Consider the following 26547-nt stretch of genomic DNA (forward strand, 5'->3'; position numbering starts at 1 on the left):
ATACGCTGACCGTACTGCGGGGAATTACACGGGATTACTCCGTACACTGACCGTACCGCGGGGAATTACACAGGATTACACCGTACAGTGACCGTACCGCGAGGAATTACACAGGATTACACCGTACAGTGACCTTACCATGGGGAATTACACGGGATTACACCATACACTGACCGTACCGCGGGGAATTACACGGGATTACTCTGTACATTGACCGTAACGCCGGAAATTACACGGGATTACTCTGTACACTGACCGTAACGCGGGGAATTACACGGGATTAGACCGTGCGCTGACCGTACCGCAGGGAATTACACGGGATTACACCGTACACTGACCGTACCACGGGGAATTACATGGGATTACACCGTACACTGACCGTACCGTGGGGAATTACACGGGATTACACCGTACACTGACCATACCACGGGGAGTTACATGGGATTACACCGTACACTGACCATACCGCGGGGAATTACACGGGATTACACCATACGCTGACCGTACGGCGGGGAATTACACGGGATTACACCGTACGCTGTCCGTACTGCGGGTAATTACATGGGATTACACCGTTCACTGACCGTACTGCGGGGAATTACACGTGATTACACCGTACACTGACCGTACCGTGGGGAATTACACGGGATTACACCGTACGCTGACCGTACCGTGGGGTATTACATGGGATTACACCGTACACTGACCGTACCGCGGTGAATTACACGGGATTACACCGTACGTGACCGTACCGCGGGGAATTACATGGGATTACACTGTACACTGAGCGTACCGCAGTGAATTACATGGGATTACACCGTACACTGACCGCACCGCGGAGAATTACATGGGATTGCACCGTACACTGACCGTACCTCGGGGAATTACACGGGATTACATCGTAAACTGAACGTACCGCGGGGAATGACATGGGATTACACCGTATACTGACCGTACCGCGGTGAATTACACTGGATTACACCGTACACTGACCGTACCGCGGGGAATTACACGGGATTACTCTGTACATTGACCGCAACGCCGGAAATTACATGGGATTACTCCGTACACTAACCGTAACGCGGGGAGTTACATGGGATTAGACCATGTGCTGACCGTACCGCAGGGAATTACACGGGATTACACCGTACGCTGTCCGTACTGTGGGTAATTACATGGGATTACACCGTTCACTGACCGTACTGCGGGGAATTACACGGGATTACACCGTACACTGACCGTACCGTGGGGTATTACATGGGATTACACTGTACACTGACCGTACCGCAGGTAATTACATGGGATTACACTGTACACTGACCGTACCGCGGTGAATTACACGGGATTACACCATACGTGACCGTACCATGGGGAATTACATGGGATTACACTGTACACTGACCGTACCGCGGGGAATTACACGGGATTACACTGTACGCTGTCCGTACCGTGGGGTATTACTTGGGATTACACTGTACACTGACCGTACCGTGGGGAATTACATGGGGTTACACCGTACGCTGACCGTACCGTGGGGTATTACATGGGATTACACCGTACACTGACCGTACCATGGGAAATTACACGGGATTACACCGTACGTGACTGTACCGCGGGGAATTACATGGGATTACACTGTACACTGACCGTACCGCGGGGAAATACACAGGATTACACCGTGCACTGACCGTACCGTGGGGTATTACTTGGGATTACACCGTACACTGACCGTACCGTGGGAAATTACACGGGATTACACCGTACGTGACCGTACCGCGGGGAAATACACAGGATTACACCGTGCACTGACCGTACCGTGGGGTATTACTTGGGATTACACCGTACACTGACCGTACCGTGGGAAATTACACGGGATTACACCGTACGTGACCGTACCGCGGGGAATTACATGGGATTACACTGTTCACTGACCGTACCGCGGGGAAATACACGGGATTACACCGTGCACTGACCGTACCGCGGAGAATTACACGGGATTACACCGTACACTGACCGTACCTCGGGGAATTACACGGGATTACACCGTAAACTGACCGTACCGCGGGGAATTACATGGGATTACACCGTGTACTGACCATACCACGGTGAATTACACGGGATTACACCGTACACTGACCGTACCTCGGGGAATTACTCGGGATTACACCGTAAACTGACCGTACCGCAGGGAATTACACGAGATTACATCATACGCTGACCGTACTGCGGGGAATTACACGGGATTACTCCGTATACTGACCGTACCGCGGGGAATTACACAGGATTACACCGTACAGTGACCGTACCGCGAGGAATTACACAGGATTACACCGTACAGTGACCTTACCATGGGGAATTACACGGGATTACACCATACACTGACCGTACCGCGGGGAATTACACGGGATTACTCTGTACATTGACCGTAACGCCGGAAATTACACGGGATTACTCTGTACACTGACCGTAACACGGGGAATTACACGGGATTAGACCGTGCGCTGACCGTACCGCAGGGAATTACACGGGATTACACCGTACACTGACCGTACCACGGGGAATTACATGGGATTACACCGTACACTGACCGTACCGTGGGGAATTACACGGGATTACACCGTACACTGACCATACCACGGGGAGTTACATGGGATTACACCGTACACTGACCATACCGTGGGGAATTACACAGGATTACACCATACGCTGACCGTACGGCGGGGAATTACACGGGATTACACCGTACGCTGTCCGTACTGCGGGTAATTACATGGGATTACACCGTTCACTGACCGTACTGCGGGGAATTACACGTGATTACACCGTACACTGACCGTACCGTGGGGAATTACACGGGATTACACCGTACGCTGACCGTACCGTGGGATATTACATGGGATTACACCGTACACTGACCGTACCGCGGTGAATTACACGGGATTACACCGTACGTGACCGTACCGCGGGGAATTACATGGGATTACACTGTACACTGAGCGTACCGCAGTGAATTACACGGGATTACACCGTACACTGACCGCACCGCGGAGAATTACATGGGATTGCACCGTACACTGACCGTACCTCGGGGAATTACACGGGATTACATCGTAAACTGAACGTACCGCGGGGAATGACATGGGATTACACCGTATACTGACCGTACCGCGGTGAATTACACTGGATTACACCGTACACTGACCGTACCGCGGGGAATTACACTAGATTACATCATACGCTGACCGTACTGCGGGGAATTACACGGGATTACTCTGTACATTGACCGCAACGCCGGAAATTACATGGGATTACTCCGTACACTAACCGTAACGCGGGGAGTTACATGGGATTAGACCATGTGCTGACCGTACCGCAGGGAATTACACGGGCTTACACCGTACACTGACCGTACCGTGGGGAATTACATGGGATTACACCGTACACTGACCATACCGCGGGGAGTTACACGGGATTACACCATACACTGACCGTACCTCGGGGAATTACACGGGATTACACCGTACACTGACCGTACTTCGGGGAATTACACGGGATTACACCATACGCTGACCGTACGGCGGGGAATTACACGGGATTACACCGTACGCTGTCCGTACTGTGGGTAATTACATGGGATTACACCGTTCACTGACCGTACTGCGGGGAATTACACGGGATTACACCGTACACTGACCGTACCGTGGGGTATTACATGGGATTACACCGGACACTGACCGTACCGCGGGTAATTACATGGGATTACACTGTACACTGACCGTACCGCGGGGATTTACACGGGATTTCACCGTACACTGACCGTACCGTGGGGAATTACACGGGATTACACCGTACACTGACCATACCACGGGGAGTTACACGGGATTACACCGTACACTGACCATACCTCGGGGAATTACACGGGATTACACCGTACACTGACCATACCACGGGGAGTTACACGGGATTACACCGTACACTGACCATACCGTGGGGTATTACATGGGATTACACTGTACACTGACCGTACCGTGGGGAATTACATGGGATTACACTGTACACTGACCGTACCACGATGAATTACACGGGATTACACCGTACGTGACCGTACCGCGGGGAATTACACGGGATTACACCGTACACTGACCGTACCGCGGGGAATTACACGGGATTACACCGTACACTGACCGTATCTCGGGGAATTACACGGGATTACACCGTAAACTGAACGTACCGCGGGGAATTACACGGGATTACTCCGTATACTGACCGTAACGCGGGGAATTACGCGGGATTAGACCGTGCGATGACCGTACCGTGGGGAATTACACGGGATTACACCGTACACTGACCATACAGCGGGGAGTTACACGGGATTACACCGTAAACTGAACGTACCGCGGGGAATTACACGGGATTACACCGTACACTGACCGTACCGTGGGGAATTACACGGGATTACACCGTACACTGACCATACTGCGGGGAATTTCACAGGATTACACCATACGCTGACCGTACGGCGGGGAATTACACGGGATTACACCGTACGTGACCGTACCGCGGGGAATTACATGGGATTACACTGTACACTGACCGTACCGCAGGGAATTACATGGGATTACACTGTACACTGACCGTACTGCGGTGAATTACACGGGATTACACCGTACGTGACCGTACCGCGGGGAATTACATGGGATCACACTGTACACTGACCGTACCGCGGGGAATTACACGGGATTACACCATACCCTGACCGTACCGCGGGGAATTACATGGGATTACACTGTACACTGATCGTACCGCGGTGAATTACACGGGATTACACCGTACACTGACCGTACCGTGGAGAATTACATGGGATTACACCATACACTGACCGTACCTCGGGGAATTACATGGGATTACACCATAAACTGAACGTACCGCGGGGAATTACATGGGATTACACCGTACACTGACCGTACCTCGGGGAATTACACGGGATTACACCGTAAACTGACCGTACCGCGGGGAATTACACGAGATTACATCATACGCTGACCGTACTGCGGGGAATTACACGGGATTACTCCGTATACTGACCGTAACGCGGGGAATTACCCGGGGTTAGACCGTGCGCTGACCGTACCGCAGGGAATTACACGGGATTACACCGTACACTGACCGTACCGCGGGGAATTACACGGGATTACACCGTACACTGACCGCACCGTGGGGAATTACACGGGATTACACCGTACACTGACCATACCGCGGGGAGATACACGGGATTACACCGTACACTGACCATACTGCGGGGAATTTCACAGGATTGCACCATACGCTGACCGTACGGCGGGGAATAACACGGGATTACACCGTAGGCTGTCCGTACTGCGGGTAATTACATGGGATTACACCGTACACTCACCGTACTGCGGGCAATTACACGGAATTACACCGTACACTGACCGCACCGTGGGGAATTACACAGGATTACATCGTACACTGACGGTACCGCGGGGAATTACATGGGATTACACCGTACACTGACCATAACGCGGGGAATTACACGGGATTACACCGTACACTGACCGTACCGCGGGGAATTACACGGGATTACACCATACACTGACCGTACCGCGGGAATTAACACAGGATTACACCATACACTGACCATACCGCGGGGAGTTACACGGGATTACACCGTACACTGACCATACTGCGGGGAATTTCACAGGATTACACCATACGCTGACCGTACGGCGGGGAATTACACGGGATTACACCGTACGTGACCGTACCGCGGGGAATTACATGGGATTACACTGTACACTGACTGTACCGCGGGGAATTACACGGGATTACACCGTACACTGACCATACCACGGGGAGTTACACGGGATTACACCGTACACTGACCATACCGCGGGGAATTACACGGGATTACACCGTACGCTGTCCGTACTGCGGGTAATTACATGGGATTACACCGTTCACTGACCGTACTGCGGGGAATTACACGGGATTACACCGTACACTGACCATACCGTGGGGAATTATATGGGATTACACCGTACGCTGACCGTACCGTGGGGTATTACATGGGATTACACTGTACACTGACCGTACCGCAGGGAATTACATGGGATTACACTGTACACTGACCGTACTGCGGTGAATTACACGGGATTACACCGCACGTGACCGTACCGCGGGGAATTACATGGGATCACACTGTACACTGACCGTACCGCGGGGAATTACACGGGATTACACCATACCCTGACCGTACCGCGGGGAATTACATGGGATTACACTGTACACTGATCGTACCGCGGTGAATTACACGGGATTACACCGTACACTGACCGTACCTCGGGGAATTACATGGGATTACACCATAAACTGAACGTACCGCGGGGAATTACATGGGATTACACCGTACACTGACCGTACCTCGGGGAATTACACGGGATTACACCGTAAACTGACCGTACTGCGGGGAATTACACGAGATTACATCATACGCTGACCGTACTGCGGGGAATTACACGGGATTACTCCGTATACTGACCGTAATGCGGGGAATTACCCCGGGGTTAGACCGTGCGCTGACCGTACCGCAGGGAATTACACGGGATTACACCGTACACTGACCGTACCGCGGGGAATTACACGGGATTACACCGTACACTGACCGCACCGTGGGGAATTACACGGGATTACACCGTACACTGACCATACCGCGGGGAGTTACACGGGATTACACCGTACACTGACCATACTGCGGGGAATTTCACAGGATTGCACCATACGCTGACCGTACGGCGGGGAATAACACGGGATTACACCGTAGGCTCTCCGTACTGCGGGTAATTACATGGGATTACACCGTACACTCACCGTACTGCGGGCAATTACACGGAATTACACCGTACACTGACCGCACCGTGGGGAATTACACGGGATTACATCGTACACTGACGGTACCGCGGGGAATTACATGGGATTACATCGTACACTGACGGTACCGCGGGGAATTACATGGGATTACACCGTACACTGACCATAACGCGGGGAATTACACGGGATTACACCGTACACTGACTGTACCGCAGGGAATTACACGGGATTACACCATACACTGACCATACCGCTGGGAATTACACGGGATTACAACGTACACTGACCGTACCGCGGGGAATTACACGGGATTACACTGTACATTGACCATACCCCGGGGAATTACACGGGATTACACCGTACACTTACCGTACCGTGGGGAATTACATGGGATTACAGCATACGCTGACCGTACCGCGGGGAATTACACGGGATTACACTGACCATACCGCGGGGAATTACACGGGATTACACCGTACACTGACCGTACCGTGGGGAATTACACAGGATTACACTGTACACTGACCATACCCCGGGGAATTACATGGGATTACACCGTACACTGACCGTACCGTGGGGAATTACACGGGATTACAGCATACGCTGACCGTACCGCGGGGAATTACATGGGATTACACCGTACACTGGCCGTACCGCGGGGAATTACACAGGATTACACCATACACTGATCGTACCATGGGGAATTACACGAAATTAGACCATACACTGACCGTACTGCGGGGAATTACACGAGATTACACCATGCACTGACCGTACCGCGGAGAATTACACGAGATTACACCATACACTGACCGTACCGCGGGGAATTACACGAGATTACACCGTACACTGACCGCACCGCGGGGAATTACACGAGATTACACCATACACTGACCGTACCGTGGGGAATTACACGAGATTACACCATACACTGACCGTACCGCGGGGAATTACACAGGATTACACCGTACACTGACCGTACCGCGGGGAATTACACGAGATTACACCATACACTGACCGTACCGCGGGGAATTACACGAGATTACACCGTACACTGACCGTACCGCGGGGAATTACACAGGATTACACCGTACACTGACCGTACCGTGGGGAATTACACAGGATTGCACCGTACACTGACCGTACCACGGGGAATTACACGGGATTACACCGTACACTGACCGTACCATGGGGAATTACACGGGATTACACCGTCCACTGACCGTACCGTGGGGAATTACACGGCATTACACCGTACACTGACCATACCGCGGGGAATTACACGGGAGTACACTGACCGTACCGCGGGGAATTGCACGGGATTACACTGTACACTGACAGTTCCGTGGGGAATTACATGGGATTACACCGTACACTGACCGTACCGCAGGGAATTACACGGGATTACACTGTCAGCTGACCATACCGTGGGGAATTACACGGGAATACACCGTACACTGACCGTACCGCGGAGAATAACACCGGATTACACCGTACACTGTCCTTACCGTGAGGAATTACACGGGATTAGACCATACACTGACCGTACTGCGGGGAATTACACGAGATTACACCATACACTGACCGTACCGCGGGGAATTACACGGGATTACACCGTACACTGACTGTACCGCGGGGAATTACACGGGATTACATTGACCGTACCACGGGGAATTACACGGGATTACACCGTACACTGACTGTACCGCGGGGAATTACACGGGATTACACCGTACACTGACCGTACCACGGGGAATTACACGGGATTACACCGTACACTGACCGTACCGCGAGGAATTACACGGGATTACACTGACCGTACCGTGGGGAATTACACGGGATTACACCGTACACTGACCGTACCACGGTAAATTACACGGGATTACACCGTACACTGACCGTACTGCGGGGAATTACACGGGATTACACCGTACACTGACCGTACCGCGGCAAATTACACAGGATTACACCACTCACTGACCGTACCACAGGGAATTACACGGGATTACACCGTACACTGACTGTACCGTGGGGAATTACACAGGATTACACCGTACACTGACCATACCGCGGGGAATTACACGGGATTACACCGCTCACTGACCATACCGCGGGGAATTACACGGGATTGCACCGTACACTGACCGTACCGCGGGAAATTACAGCAGATTACACCGTACGCTGACCGTACTGCGGGGATCTACACGGGATTACATCGTACACTGACCGTACCGTGGGGAATTACACGGGATTACACTGACCATACCGCGGGGAATTACACGGGATTACACCGTACGCTGACCGTGCTGTGGGGAATTACACGGGATTACACCGTACGCTGACGTTACCGCTGGGAATTACATGGGATTACACCGTACAATGACCGTACTGCGGGGAATTACACGGGATTACACCGTACACTGACCGTACCGCGGGGAATTACACAGGATTACACCATACGCTTACCATACCTCGTGGAATTACACGGGAGTACAGCGTACATTGACCGTACCACGGGCAATTTGACGGGATTACACCGTACACTGACAGTACCGCAGGGAATTACACGGGATTACACCGTACACTGATCGTTCCGCGGGGAATTACACGGGATTACACCATACACTGATCGTACCGCGGGGAATTACATGGGATTACACCGTACTCTGACCGTACCACGGGGAATTACACGGGAGTACAGCGTACATTGACCGTACCACGGGCAATTAGACGGGATTACACCATATACTGACCGTACCGCAGGGACTTACACGGGATTACACCGTACACTGACCGTACCGCAGGGACTTACACGGGATTACACCGTACACTGACCGTACCACGGGGAATTACACGGACTTACACCATAAACTGACCGTACTGCGGGGAATTACATGGGATTACATCATACGCTGACCGTACCGCGGGGAATTACACGGGATTACACCATACACTGACCGTACCACGGGGAATTACATGGGATTACACCGTACGCTGACCGTACCGCGGGGAATTACACGGGGTTACACCATACGCTGTCCGTACCGCGAGGAATTACACGGGATTACACCGTACACTGACCGTACCACGAGGAATTACACAGGATTACACCTGGAAAACAGTGACAGGATCGGATAAAGTCAACATGGATTTACAAAAGGTAAATCGTGCTTGACTAATCTACTAGAATTTTTTGTGGATGTAACTGGGGAAATAGATAAGGGATAACCAGTAGATGTGGTGTATTTGGACTTTCAAAAGGCTTTCGATAAGGTCCCGCATAAGAGATTAGCGTGTAAAGTTAAGGCACATGGGATTGGGGGCAAGGTATTGACTTGGATAGAGAACTGGTTGGCGGACAGAAAGCAAAGAGTTGGAATAAACGGGTCTTTTTCCGAGTGGCAGGCAGTGACTAGTGGGGTCCCGCAGGGATTGGTCCTTGGACCCCAGCTATTCACAATATATACATTAATGATCTAGATAAGGGAACTAGATGTAATATCTCCAAGTTTGCAGATGACACAAAGCTGGGTGGGCGTGTGTGCTGTGAGGAGGATACCGAGAAACTCCCGGATGATTTGGACAGGTTGGGTGATTGGGCAGAAGCGTGGCAGATGCCATATAACGTGGATAAATGCGAGGTTATCCACTTTGGTGTCAAAAACAGAAAGGCAGACTATTATCTGAATGGCAATAGATTGGGAGAAGGGGAAGTGCAACGAGACCTGGGTGTCCTTGTGCACCAGTCGCTGAAGGTAAGCATGCAGGTGCAGCAGGCGGTGAAGAAGGCAAATGGTATGTTGGCCTTCATAGCGAAAGGGTTTGAGTACAGGAGCAAGGATGTCCTGCTGCAGTTGTACAGGGCCTTGGTGAGACCACACCTTGAGTACTGTGTGCAGTTTTGGTCGCCTCATCTGAGGAAGGATGTTCTTGCCATGGAGGGGGTGCAGCGGCGATTCACCAGGCTGATACCAGGAATGGCGGGAATGACCTATGAGGAGAGACTATGTAGTTTAGGGATGTACACACTGGAGTTTAGAAGATTGAGAGGGGACCTCATAGAAGTGTATAAAATTCTGACAGGTCTAGACAGACTGGATGCAGAAGGAATGTTTCCCTTGGCGGGTGAGAACAGAACTAGAGGACATAATTTAAGGATAAGGGCTAAACCATTTAGGACAGAGATGAGGGGGAATTTCTTCACTCAGAGAGTGGTGAACCTGTGGAACTCATTGCCACAGAGGGCAGTGTACGCCAACTCATTAAATATATTTAAGAGGGAATTAGATATATTTCTACGGGCAAAAGGGGTTAAGGGTTACGGAGAGAAGGCGGGGACGGGATACTGAATTAAAGGATCAGCCATGATCTCATTAAATGGCGGAGCAGGCACGAAGGGCCGAATGGCCTACTCCTGCTCCTATCTTCTATGTATCTATGTATCTATGTAAGCCATTTCGGACAGAGATGAGGAAGAATTTCTTCACCCAGAGAGTGGTGAACCTGTGGAATTCTCTACCACAGAAGGCGGTTGAGGCCAAGTCTTTAAATATATTCAAGAAGGAGTTAGATATATTTCTTAGAGCTAAAGGCATCAAGGGATATGGGGAGAAGGCAGGTACGGGGTACTGAGTTTGGATGATCAGCCATGATCTCATTGAATGGCGGAGCAGGCTCGAGGGGCCGAATGGCCTACTCCTGCTCCTATCTTCTATGTTTCTATCTATATATATAAAACGGTATGTCTTTCCCTCTGTCTTTCCGTCTGTCTTTCCGTCTCTCTGTCTGTCCGGCTATACAATCAAAAGTTATAGAGCGTACCTACACATATGTTATATCAAAAGAAAGCTTATCATTAGGGGACTCTCATAGGCATATTTACTTTTTCGTCAGACAAAGATTGTCCCGACAGTATACAAAAAAGGTTCAAAAATCCTCAAAAATCCACTCATTACCGGTTGACCAATCCTACCTCTCATTAGCGTTGAGTGACGTGCTGCTTGACCAATCCTACAGTTCAGTGACCTGATGGTTGACCAATCCATGCGCCATGGGCAGGACCTAATACTCGAGTCTCCCTAAACTTCGCCGCCATTTTTTTCATCCCCACAGCGACAAAACAGACCCCCACATTGCGACTCCGGGAGTGGCAGGTGAGTTTCCACACAGCGGGCGGGTCATCCTCAGTGGCCACCCTTCAACCGCGCCACCCGCGGGGGAGCTCAGCTCGGGTACGTCTCGCCCCGAGAGCCCGGCCGGGCCTCAAGCGCTAGGCCCCAGACACGCAACGGGCGGGGGAGCTGCAGCTGCCGGCTGTCAACCGCGCGATCCCCTGGGGAGCTCAGCTCGGGTCCGTCTCCGCCCGAGATCCCAGCCGGCCCTCAACCACTAGGCCCTGCACTGCCGGTATCACAACAGCACCGGGCCTGACGCGCTACGCAGGGAGACGGGAGGGAGGGACAGAGAGAGGGGGAGAGGGAGGGAGAGAGAGAGGGGACAGACACGGGCAGGGAGACCGCGCAGCCCAAAATTGCCCTGGCAACGCCAGGCACTCCCTGCAAGTGTTTCTATACACTGACCGTACTGCGAGGAATTACACAGGATTACACCGTACGCTGACCGTACCGCGAGGAAATACACGGGATTGCACCGTACACTGACCGTACCGCGGGAAATTACAGCAGATTACACCGTACGCTGACCGTACCGCGAGGAAATACACGGGATTACACCGTACACTGACCGTACCGCGGGGAATTACACGGGATTACACCGTACACTGACGGTACCGCGGGGAATTACACGGGATTACACCGTACACTGACCGTACCGCGGGGAATTACACGGGATTACTCTGTACATTGAACGTAATGCCGGAAATTACACGGGATTACACCGTACACTGACCGTACCGCAGGGAATTACACGGGATTACACCGTACACTGACTGTACCGCGGGGAATTACATGGGATTACACCATACACTGACCATACCGCGGGGAATTACACGGGATTACAGCGTACACTGACCGTACCGTGGGGAATTACACGGGATTACACTGACCATACCGCGGAGAATTACACGGAATTACACCGTACATTGACCATACCCCGGGGAATTACACGGGATTACACCGTACACTGACCGTACCGTGGGGAATTACACGGGATTACACCGTACGCTGACCGTACCGCGGGGAATTACACGAGATTACACCATACACTGACCGTACCGCGGAGAATTACACGAGATTACACCATACACTGACCGTACCGCGGGGAATTACATGGGATTACACCGTACACTGACCATACCACAGGGAATTACACGGGATTACACCGTGCGCTGACCGTACTGCGGGGAATTACACGAGATTACACCATACACTGACCGTACCGCGGAGAATTACACGAGATTACACCATACACTGACCGTACCGCGGGGAATTACACGAGATTACACCGTACACTGACCATACCGCGGGGAATTACACGAGATTACACCGTACGCTGACCGTACCATGGGGAATTACACAGGAGTACACCGTACACTGACCGTACCATGGGGAATTACACGGGATTACACCGTACGCTGACAGTTCCGTGGGGAATTACACGGGAGTACACTGACCGTACCGCGGGGAATTGCACGGGATTACACTGTACACTGACAGTTCCGTGGGGAATTACACGGGATTACACCGTACACTGACCGTACCGCAGGGAATTACACGGGATTACACTGTCAGCTGACCATACCGTGGGGAATTACACGGGATTACACCGTAGACTGACCGTACCGCGGAGAATAACACCGGATTACACCGTACACTGTCCTTACCGTGAGGAATTACACGGGATTAGACCATACACTGACCGTACTGCAGGGAATTACACGAGATTACACCATACACTGACCGTACCGCGAGGAATTACACAGGATTACACTGACCGTACCGCGGGGAATTACACGGGATTACACCGTACACTGACCGTACCGCGGGGAATTACACGAGATTACACCGTACACTGACCGTACCACGGGGAATTACACGGGATTACACCGTACACTGACCGTACCGCGAGGAATTACACGGGATTACACTGACCGTACCGTGGGGAATTACACGGGATTACAACGTACACTGACCGTACCACGGGGAATTACACAGGATTACACCGCTCACTGACCGTACCGCAGGGAATTACACGGGATTACACCGTACACTGACCGTACTGCGGGGAATTACACGGGATTACACCGTACACTGACCGTACCGCGGGGAATTACACAGGATTACACCGCTCACTGACCGTACCGCAGGGAATTACACGGGATTACACCGTACACTGACTGTACCGTGGGGAATTACACAGGATTACACCGTACACTGACCGTACCGCGGGGAATTACACGGGATTACACCGCTCACTGACCATACCGCGGGGAATTACACGGGATTGCACCATACACTGACCGTACCGCGGGAAATTACACCGGATTACACCGTACACTGACCGTCCCGCGGGGAATTCCACGGGATTACACCGTACACTCACTGTACCGCGGAGAATTACACGGGATTACACCATACACTGACCATACCGCGAGGAATTACACGGGATTACTCTGTACATTGACCGTAACGCGGGGAATTACACGGGATTACTCCGTACACTGACCGTACCGCGGGGAATTACACGGGATTACACCGCACACTGACCGTCCCGTGGGGAATTACACGGGATTACACCATACACTGACCGTATCGCGGGGAAATACACGGGATTGCACCGTATGATGACCGCACCGCGGGGAACTACATGGGATTACACTGTACGCTGACCGTACCGCGGGGACTTACACGGGATTCCACCGTACGCTGCCCGCACCACGGGGAATTACACGGGATTACACCGTACGCTGAACGTACCGCGGGGAATTACACGGGATTACACCGTAGGCTGACCGTACCACTGGGAATTACACGGGATTACACCGTATACTGACCGTACCGCGGGGAATTAGACAGGATTACACCGTACGCTGACCATACCGCGGGAAATTACACGGTTTTACACTGTACACTGACCGTACTGCGGGGAATTAGACGGGATTACACCGTACACTGACCGTACCGCGGGTATTTACACGGGATTACACCATACACTGACCATACCGCGGGGATTTACATGGAATTACACTGTACACTGACTGTACCACGGGGAATTACACGGGATGACACCGTACACTGACTGTACTGCAGGGAATTACACGGGATTACGCTGACCGTACCGTGGGGAATTACACGGGATTACACCATACACTGACCATACCATGGGAATTACACGGGTTACACTGTAAGCTGACCGTACCGCGGGGAATTTACACGGGATTACACCGTACGCTGACCGTACCGCGGGGAATTACACAGGATTACTCCGTGCGCTGACCGTACCGCGGGGATTTACACGGGATTACACCGTACACTGACCGTACCGTGGGGAATTACACAGGATTACACCGTACACTGACCGTAACATGGGGAATTACACGGGATTACACCGTACGCTGACCGTACCGCCGGGAATTGCACGGGATTACACCGCTCACTGACCGTACCGAGGGGAATTACACGGGATTACACCGCTCACTGACCGTACCGAGGGGAATTACACGGGATTACACCGCTCACTGACCGTACCGAGGGGAATTACACGGGATTACACCGCTCACTGACCGTACCGAGGGGAATTACACGGGATTACACCATATACTGACCGTACCGCGTGGAATTACACGGGATTACACTGTACACTGACCGTACCGCGGGGAATTACACGGGATTACACCATACACTGACCGTACCTCGAGGAATTACACGGGATTACACCATACACTGACCGTACCGCGGGGAATTACACAGGATTACACTGACCGTACCTCGGGGAATTACACGGGATTACACCGTACACTGACCGTACCATGGGGAATTACACAGGATTACACCATACACTGACCGTAACATGGGGAATTACACGGGATTACACCGTACGCTGACCGTACCGCCGGGCATTGCACGGGATTACACCGCTCACTGACCGTACCGAGGGGAATTACACGGTATTACACCGTACGCTGACCGTCCCACGGGGAATCACACGGGATTACACCGCTCACTGACCGTACCGAGGGGAATTACACGGGATTACACCGTATACTGACCGTACCACGGGGAATTACACGGGATTACACCGTACACTGACCGTACCTCGAGGAATTACACGGGATTACACTGACCGTACCGCGGGGAATTGCACAGGATTACACCGTACACTGACCGTACCGCGGGGAATTACACAGGATTACACCGTACACTGACCGTACCTCGAGGAATTACACGGGATTACACTGACCGTACCGCGGGGAATTGCACAGGATTACACTGACCGTACCGCGGGGAATTACACGGGATTACACCGTACACTGACCGTACCGCGGGGAATTACATGGGATTACACCGTACACTGACCGTACCGCAGGGAATTACACGGGATTACACCGTACACTGACCGTACCGCGGGGAATTACACGGGATTACACCGTACGCTGACCGTACCACGGGGAATTACACGGGATTACACCGTACGCTGACCGTACCACGGGGAATTACACGGGATTACACCGTATACTGACCGTACCCCGGGGAATTACACGTCTTGGCATGCCTGGCCATCAGAGATGCGGACCTCCTAGCTACCTGGTGGCAGAATTAACTATCGTCGACCCAGATGTCATGTTGACTTGGTTTCAGCAGTGAGTTAAATCTGATCATCTTCATACGTTGCAACATTCTTACCTTGCCAGTACCAAGCATCTAGTTTCCCTGCGTCAGCACCTTTACACATGCAGCAGCAGTCACTGGACCTCAGGGACGACGGATCCACAGAGGAGCTGATTCCTCCTGAGGGCGCACCGTCACAGGACTCCTGCTTACCGGGCACCAGCTCAGATTCTCACACTTTGGTGGGTCCAGTTAGACAGATAGTTGGATTTTCACCTGGTGACTCACAGTTCACAAGTGAGCAAGAGCTGACAGTGGAGGCAGGGACAGCAGTGGAGAGCCCGGCTCGGGGGGGGGCACAGCCCTCTCCAAGCTCCGCTCAGCCGGACACGGATGCTGAACCCCGGGGGCCACCGATGAAACGGAGAATCCTTGAGCAGCAGCAGAGAATGTGCGATGTACTGACAGGCCTTCCACACACACACTGTCCACGATTGCAGGGAATGGAGGCGTCCACCTCAAGCACGAGTAGGTTGATGTTGCAGGTCATTGCGAGGATGTCTTCTTCCATGGATAGAGTGGCCAGCTCTGTGGAACATCAATCACGGCAATCAGATGAGTCCATGTAGGCCTCGACCACGGCCGTGCAGACTCTGGATGCCAACATGTCTGGCGCCTTAAATAGGATGTTGGCCACCTTACCCTTGGTCCTTGGCCTTACAGCATGTCACTGATCTGCACCAAGCTGCTCTCCAGCATTGTGATAGGAGGGAAGTGGAGCTGGCCCATGAGAGGGATGATGGCGAAAGGGGGCATGGAAGTGTTGACTCCACTCAAAGGGCATTCACTACTCACCTGTTGCCCCCCCCACGCCCCCCTTGGCCCACATGCTGCCTCATCTGATGGCCGAGCCTGGACCTGCACAGGTGCAGGTGGAGCAGTCTTTGGTGGGACTCTCACAAGCTCCAAAACACAGAGGGCGTCGAGCAGTCAGAGCAGGGATCTGAGCAGCCTGCCCTGACCTCTGCTCAAGCCACAGGGGTTGCACCATGTAGGAGTGGTAGGAAGAGGAAGAGTAAAGCTTTGTAGTTGAACAAGGGTCTGCACAAGGGGTTCCATTCCACCAATGTGCAGCTGGTGTGCAACCATAAGAAAAGGTTTATGCAGGTGTGCGCCAGATTCCTGGGAAACTGCCGTGATGCTTTCATCCTGTGGCAGTCCAAGCTCACCGACCTCTTTGGACCTGCAAGCAGAGTTAAAGGGTGACTGCTAGGAGAGAAAGGATACCCCCTTCAAACTTGACCGAAGTCAAAACTGCCCAATGCATTACCGGCACCCGGCTACCGACCATAGAGCACATATACCAGAAACGCTGTCTACGGAGGTCACGGACCATCATCAAAGACCCTACCCACCCCAGCCACAGTCTGTTCGCCCCCCTGCCATCTGGGAGACGCTACAGATGCATTCGCACCCGTACGACCAGATTTAGGAACAGCTTCTTTCCCAGGGCTGTCATCCTACTGAACTCCACAAACAAACTCTAAAGCCTGCACATCTGCCAATGCACTTTATTATGGTTATGTTTATGTTAATGTATTACAAGCCAAATGTATGTTGAATGTTTAAATGTCTTAATCTAAATGTACACTCTCGGGAGCCGCAAGCCTACATTTCGTTGTACTGCACTTGTGCACTAACAATGACAATAAAGTTGATTTGATTTGAAAAAAACCCCACAACCAATGAAGCCTAAGAGCAGTACAACGAAAGCCATATGACAACCACTGTGTCTGGGACTTTTACATCTGCAGCTCAATTGTAGAGACAGATAAAGTGGTGAGATTTACTGTGACTGGCCTGGTGATTTCAGCATGTCTGACAACCCCTCCCAATCTCAGTTTTCATTTTTTTCCTTCTAGAATTGTGCGGTTTCCTTGGCAACTGAGCAAAGTGAAAGTAAGACGCACCATTGCTGAGGCAGTCAGGGTGTGGAGTGAGGTGACCCCCTTAACGTTTACCGAGGTACAGGACACCAGCGCTGACATCATCATCGAGTTTACACGGTAAGAGTTACTGGGGCGGGGGTGGGGGGAGGGGAGAGCAGGGCAGGGGAGAGCTGGGGAGGGGAGGGCAGGGGAGAGGAGGGCAGGGGAGAGGAGGGGAGGGGAGAGGAGGGCAGGGGAGAGGAGGGGAGGGGAGGGGAGGAGAGAGCTGGGGAGGGGAGGGGAGGGCAGGGAAGAGGAGAGGAGGGGAGAGGAGAGGAGGAGAGAGGAGGGGAGGGCAGGGGAAGGGAGAGGAGGGGAGAGGAGGGGAGGGGAGGAGAGAGCTGGGGAGGAGAGGGGAGGGCAGGGGAGAGGAGGGCAGGGAAGAGGAGGGCAGGGGAGAGGAGGGGAGAGGAGAGGAGGAGAGAGGAGGGGAGGGCAGGGGAAGGGAGAGGAGGGCAGGGGAGGGGAGAGGAGGGGAGGGGAGAGCAGGGGAGGGGAGGTAAGGGGAGAGGAGGGGAGGGCAGGGGAGAGGAGGGGAGGGGAGAGCAGGGCAGGGGAGGGGAGGGGAGAGGAGGGGAGGGGAGAGCAGGGCAGGGGAGGGGAGGGGAGAGGAGGGGAGGGGAGGGGAGAGGAGGGCAGGGGAGGTAAGGGGAGAGGAGGGGAGGGCAGGGGAGAGGAGGGGAGGGGAGAGCAGGGCAGGGGAGGGGAGGGGAGGGGAGGGGACAGCAGGGCAGGGGAGGGGAGAGGAGGGCAGGGGAGAGGAGGGGAGGGCAGGGGAGGGGACAGCACGGCAGGGGAGGGGAGAAGAGGGCAGGGGAGAGGAGGGGAGGGGAGGGCAGGGGAGGGAGGGCAGGGGAGGGGAGAGCAGGGGAGGGGAGGAGAGGGCAGGGCAGGGGAGGGGAGAGCAGGGGAGGGGAGGAGAGAGCAGGGGAGGGGAGGAGAGAGCAGGGGAGGGAGGGGAGTGGGGGTGAGCTAGCCCTCTGTTTAACGCTCCTCACCATAATCTAGATGTGATAAACCTTTGGTGGGAACTATTTGATCTGCTCTTCCGCTAATCAGTGGCCACCCTGAACCTGGGCTCAGAACCAGTGTGAGGGGAGAAGTCATCCCACTAGCCCCTCACAGAGCAACTGAACGGGTACTGGGAGGCGGCTCTGCGATCGGGGTGAGGGGTGAGGAGGATCCAGGCACTCTGTGTGGAGCCAGCTGGCAGTAAGCATTTAAAGGGGGTGGCACACTCCGCCGATGGTATCTGGAATCTGTGTGGGGATCTTACAACCAAGCACTGACGGAATCTGACTCATATTTTAATAAGGCTCCCTTCTGTTTCACCTGGATTGCCGGCTGCCATTTCAAGGTCCACCTGACTGCACCGTGACCCCACGACCCTGTCACCCTGTGACCCCGACACCCCGTCACTCCACAGCCCCATCACTCCACGTTGGAAATTGTCAGCCCTTTTAACAAGTATAAAATGCTCCCCGGAGGGCTGGTCCTGGTGGGTGAACACTCCTAGGTAAAGATCCAAATTTGACTGGTGTCAGCAATAAAACAATTTGAGCGGAAACATGGGATTAGGACGACTGCTTGTATAGAGGATAGACACCAACTGGGGAGGAGAGGGGTGGGGAAGGCAGGAGGGGAGAGTGGGGTGGGGAGGGTGGGAAGGGCAGGAGAGGGGTGGGGACGGGAGGGGTGGGAGGAGTGTGGAGGGAGGGGAGGGGAGGGTGTGGAGGGAGGGGAGGGGTGGGGAGGAGGGGAGGGGAGGGTGTGGGGGGAGGGGCGGGGGGAGGGGATGCGAGGAGGGAGGTGTGGGGAGGGGAGGGGAGGGCAGTGTTGGGGAGGGCAGGGTTGGGGTGAGGAGGGGAGGGTGTGGAGGGAGGGGAGGGGTGTGGAGGGAGGGGAGTGGGGTGGGGAGGGTTGTGAGGGGGGGTGGGGAGGGGTGTGGAGGGCAGGGTTGGGGAGGGGAGTGGGGAGGGCAGGGTTGGGGAGGGGGGTGGGGAGGGTTGTGAGGGGGGTGGGGAGGGGAGGGCAGGGTTGGGGAGGGGAGTGGGCAGGGTTGGGGAGGGGAGTGGGGTGGGGAGGGTTGTGAGGGGGTTGTGGAGGGAGGGCAGGGTTGGGGAGGGGAGTGGGGAGGGCAGGGTTGGGGAGGGGAGTGGGGTGGGGAAGGTTGTGAGGGGGTGTGGAGGGAGGGCAGGGTTGGGGAGGGGAGTGGGGAGGGCAGGGTTGGGGAGGGGAGTGGGGTGGGGAGGGTTGTGAGGGGGGTGGGGTGGGGAGGGTTGTGAGGGTGGGTGGGGAGGGTTGTGAGGGTGGGTGGGGAGGGATAGACACCAACATGGATAGGTTGGGCCAAACAGCCTGTTTCCGGTTTGTAATTTCTATGAACCGCACAATCAGAGCTTTTGCCAAAGGACATTGGTTGTGTACAGAGCTTGGAATGGCATCTCCCGGAGAGGCTGCACCTCCCAGTGTAGGATTGTGCTGGGTTTATTGGATCACACAAGAGTGAGGAGCGCACTCGCCTTCCTCCTGATGCCAACACATCTCTTCCTCATTTGCGGCCAGGTAGGAGAGAGCTTTGTGTCTCCATTGGCTCAGCCAGGGACTTCCCACCATGCAGAAGGCTCCTGTGCTTTTACTGGACGATGGTCTTTAGCCCCCAACCAGGATCACCGGCCGTGGGTGCACCACCTGCAGCATGACCTCCAACCCTACCCCCTCAAAGGGAGCGGTGCTGCCCCATATCTCCACTGTGCTATTAGGAACCGGAGGAGGCCATTCAGCCCTTTGGGCCTGCCCCACCATTCAATCAGATCATGGCTGATCACTGATGTATGAAGACTACTGAGAGCTCGGTTTGAGTATAAAACAAGGCTTTAATCAACTGTTTCAAAACCATGAGATTTCTAGTTACAATCACTAGTTCCTGGTTACAGAAACATCCTGAGCAAGCTGGGCCCAGGCCCGAGTATTTATACTTCTTGGATGGCGCCACCAGCTGGCCGCCCAGTGTTACTTCATGAGTCATGATAAGATTCATGACAATCTGTCCTCCACTCCATTTACCCACCTTAGGTCCATGTCCCTTGTTATCCTTAACAAAAATCTGTCAGTCTCTTCTTGAAAGCTCCAATTGACACTCAGCATCCACAGCCTTTTGGGGGAGAGAGTTCCAGATTTCTACTACCCTTTGTGTGAAGAAGTGTTTCCGACATCACCCTGAACGGCCTGGCTCTCATTTTAATTATGCCCCCTTGTTCTGGACTCCCCCATCAGAGGAAATAGTTTTTCCGTATCTACCCTATCAAATCTTTTTAGCACAACTACTTGCATTTATATAGCGCTTTTAACATAGTAAAACGTCCCACGGCGCTTCACAGTATTATAGAACAAAATTTGACACCGAGCCACATAAGGAGATATTAGGACAGGTGACCAAAAGCTTGGTCACAGAGATAGGTTTTAAGGAGCATCTTAAAAGAGGAGAGAGAGGCGGAGACGTTTAGGGAGGGAATTCCAGAGTTTAGGGCCTAGGCAGCTGAAGGCACGGCCACCAATTGTGGAGCGATTAAAATAGGGGATGCTCAAGAGGCCAGAATTGAAGGAGTGCAGATATATCGGAGTGTTGCAGGGCTGGAGCAGGTTGCAGAGATAGGGAGGGTCGAGGCCATGGAGGGATTTGAAAACCAGGATGAGAATATTCTGGTGAATCTGTGCTGCCCCTCCTCCAAGGCCAATATATCCTTCCTTGGGTGCGGTGCCCAAAACGGAACACTGCTACAGATGGGGTCTGACCAGAGCTCGGTACAACTGAAGCCTCACTTCCTCCCCTTGTATTCCAGCCCCCTTTAGATAAAGGCCAACATTACATTAGCCTTTTTGATTGCTTTTTGTATCTGTTCACTATCTTTTAGAAAATACTCTGATCGAAAAATCACGGGATTGGGGGTAATACTCTGGCATGGATAGAGGATTGGCTCTAACAGAAGGCAGAGAGTTGGGATAAATGGTTCATTCGCAGACTGGCAATCAGTAACTAGTGGTGTTCCGCAGGGGTCAGTGCTGGGTCCCCAACTCTTTACAATCTATATTAACGATTTGGAGGAGGGGACCGAGTGTAACATGTCAAAGTTTGCAGATGATACTAAGATGGGAGGGAAAGTAGTGAGTGAGGAGGACATAAAAAACCTGCAAGGGGACATAGACAGGCTAAGTAAGTGGGCAGAGATTTGGCAGATGGAATACAATACTGGAAAATGTGAGGTTATGCACTTTGGCAGGAAAAATCGTAGAGCAAGTTATTATCTTAATGGCAAGAAACTGGAAAGTACTGAAGTACAAAGGGATCTGGGGGTCCTGGTGCACGAAACTCAAAAGGTTAGTATGCAGGTGCAGCAAGTGATTAAGAAGGCCAATGGAATGTTGGCTTTCATTGCTAGGGGGATAGAATATAAAAATAGGGAGGTATTGCTTCAGTTGTACAAGGTATTGGTGAGACCGCACCTGGAATACTGCATACAGTTTTGGTGTCCATACTTAAGAAAAGACATACTTGCTCTCGAGTCAGTACAAAGAAGGTTCACTCGGTTAATCCCGGGGATGAGGGGATGGACATATGAGGAGGGGTTGAGTAGATTGGGACTCTACTCATTGGAGTTCAGAAGAATGAGAGGCGATCTTATTGAAACATATAAGATTGTGAAGGGGTTGGATCGGGTGGATGCGGGGAGGATGTTCCCGATGATGGGTGAAACTAGAACTAGGGGGCATAGTCTTAGAATAAGGGGCTGCTCTTTCAAAACTGAGATGAGGAGGAACTACTTCACTCAGAGGGTGGTAGGTCCATGGAATATGCTGCCCCAAAAAGCTGTAGAAGCTACATCATTACAGAAATAGACAGTTTCCTAGAAGTAAAGGGAATTAAGGGTTACGGGGAGCGGGCAGGACTTTGGACATGAGTCTAGGTTCGGATCGGACATGGCCCTGTGGGTAGCGGAGCGGGCCCAGGGGCCGTGTAGCCTGATCCTGCTCCTATTTCGTGTGTCTAATTCTGTTAGATTCAGGAGATGGTTCTGTGATAGTAGATTGGCGGTTAGGATCAGATCAGCCATGATCTTATTGAATGGCGGAGCAGGCTCGAGGGGCCGATTGGCCTACTCCTGCTCCTATTTCTTATGTTCTTATGTTCTTATGTTCTTAGGTCCAAATGGATGACCTCACACTTCCCCACATTGAACTCCAGCTGTGTGAGTTTTGTCGACTCACTGAATTGCTCAATGTCCCTTTGCAACTTTCTGCTCCCCTCTACACGACTTACTGTGCCACCTAATTTGGTGTCATCAGCAAACTTGGATATAAAACTCTCGATTCCTTCATCTACGTCATTGATAAATAGAGTGAAAAGCTGAGGCCCCACTGCAGGCCCCTGGAAAGCAGCACTCGTCACATCCCCACAATCAGAGTACACCCCTTTATCCCTGCTCTGTGTCCCGCCTCCCAAACAATTCCCAACCCATACCACAAGGTTCCCTCCAATTCTGTGTGCCATTTTTGCTAATCTAACGGTTCCTACCTGCTCCTTAAAGTCCCGAGAGAGGATCTCCCATAAACTGGTCCCAGTGTCAGAAAGCTGGAATGGAGGCCTCCCCCAAACCAGTCCCCAGGACTACCACTGGAGGGGAGGGGGGTGCGCATGACAGGATCACAGACTCCAGTGACGTCTACAGTGAAGATAAAGTTTCCCTAATGTTGCTGCACAGGAGGGCTGTGGATTCGGGCATGATGTCTACCCAGATGTACTTTCCTCACCCCTACTGCTCCCACCCACCGGGTGATAGTTTCTGAGCTGGTGTGGGGGACAGAGAAGGTTCTGACGAAGGTGGTGAAATCAAGGTCCACCTGTGGAGTGGGATGGGCATCATCATCGTCAAATTTTTCCAAAAGGCAGTTATCACCTCCTTCCTCCTCCAAATCCTCCCTCCCTCCCTCCCTCGGCAGTGAGCTGACCCCAGGAATCCCGGTCACTCCATTGATACTGGACTGTAAGGAGATTGGTGGGTTTTCATGGCGACGCTGATCTGGGAATCCCGCGGACCTCCTGGATGATTCTCAGGTCAGTGTTGTGAGTTTGTTGGAAAGCGATTTATCAGCGTCTCGAACGAATGACGCCAGGTTCTCCCTTTTCACCTTGCAGGTATTGGCACGGAGATAACCTGCCGTTCGATGGCCCTGGCGGGGTGCTGGCACACGCCTTCTACCCCCAAACCCCTCGGGCTGGAGACATTCACTTTGACTATGACGAGCTGTGGACCACTGACAGTAATAAGGGTAGGTGGGTTCGCAACCAGCCATAATACATCGAGATCACCAGGGGGGCGTCCTGATATCCTCCGAGTAGACCACCGAGAGGCCCCAACCCCCCCCTGCCCCCCACCCCACCCCCGCCCCAAGTACCGCCAGTGAATTCAGACCAACAAGAAGGCTGAAGTTGTGCAGCGAGGGCCGCACATGGGGCCTTTCTGGCAGCATGGGGCAGGTCTCGGACCCTCCTCGGCTCTCCCACCGGATGAGGGTCTGCACTGGGGCACCACCACACAGCACCTGCCCTAAATCGTACACCAGTCCAGGAGCAGACACTTGCTCCAACCGTCGACCTCTGTTTGACATGGGACAGCAGATAAATCTTTAGCAGGATCTGTAAAATAGTCTCATTATTTCAGAAGTGAGGACTTGGGCATTGTTGAAGAATCCTGCCATTCCAGGCCAATATTGGATCACATTGGGACAAGAGTCGAAACCATCTGCCCAGTTCAGAGCCCTGGACTGGGAGGGGCGAGGGGGAGGAATCAGCCAGGGATCCTGCTGGAAGGGACTATGTGTGTGTGTCTGGCTCGCTTGGTTGAATAGCTCATTGATGCTCACTTCTAGGTTCGTGCATGAAAAGTGCTAATTGGGCAAGGGTATCGGAGAGCTACTGGGGCCTTCAGGAGAGGCGGATAATCAGGAGATGGGACAAAGATTGCTGTAAAAGTTACCATGCCTGTCTATTGGGCATCAGATGATGATGACGTTCTTGCCTCTGTTCTGTGGACAGGTACTGACCTCCTTCAAGTAGCAGCTCACGAGTTTGGCCACGCCCTTGGCCTGCAGCACTCCAGAGTCCCAAAATCCTTGATGTCACCTTATTATACTTTCCGCTACCCACTAAGTCTGGCAGAGGACGACAAACAAGGGATACAGTATTTGTACGGCAGGTCTCATTACAAAGGAGTCGAGCACTTCAACCAGGAAACTGAAACCAATGAACTGCCCAGTATCGACCGTCGAGGAGAAGAGGTACCGTGAGATAAACCTTACACAGGACCAGGAGTGGACCAGTGAGATAAACCTTACACAGGACCAGGAGTAGACCAGTGAGATCAACCTTACACAGGACCAGGAGTAGACCAGTGAGATAAACCTTACACTGGACCAGGAGTAGACCAGTGAGATAAACCTTACACAGGACCAGGAGTAGACCAGTGAGATAAACCTTACACTGGACCAGGAGTAGACCAGTGAGATAAACCTTACACAGGACCAGGAGTAGACCAGTGAGATAAACCTTACACTGGACCAGGAGTAGACCAGTGAGATAAACCTTACACTGGACCAGGAGTAGACCAGTGAGATAAACCTTACACTGGACCAGGAGTAGACCAGTGAGATAAACCTTACACAGGACCAGGAGTAGACCAGTGAGATAAACCTTACACTGGACCAGGAGTAGACCAGTGAGATAAACCTTACACAGGACCAGGAGTAGACCAGTGAGATAAACCTTACACAGGACCAGGAGTAGACCAGTGAGATAAACCTTACACAGGACCAGGAGTAGACCAGTGAGA

The 26547-nt window shown here is 52.8% G+C and overlaps 1 protein-coding gene across 1 annotated transcript in view; it reads left to right on the plus strand.

The window, feature by feature from the left end:
* The window catches only part of mmp11a (matrix metallopeptidase 11a), a 94736-nt gene extending 68731 nt beyond the window's left edge, over positions 1-26005 (plus strand). The window contains exons 2-4 of the mRNA XM_085962122.1: positions 18596-18739; positions 24855-24988; positions 25755-26005. Of these exons, the coding sequence (XP_085818248.1) occupies positions 18596-18739; positions 24855-24988; positions 25755-26005 (529 nt within the window). The remainder of the gene's footprint in view (positions 1-18595; positions 18740-24854; positions 24989-25754) is intronic.
* Positions 26006-26547: the final 542 nt, after the last annotated feature.

This window comes from Somniosus microcephalus, chromosome 19 (assembly GCF_052327205.1).
Source record: "Somniosus microcephalus isolate GS21.2 chromosome 19, FLI_Smic_1.0, whole genome shotgun sequence".
Taxonomy (NCBI): Eukaryota; Metazoa; Chordata; class Chondrichthyes; order Squaliformes; family Somniosidae; genus Somniosus; species Somniosus microcephalus.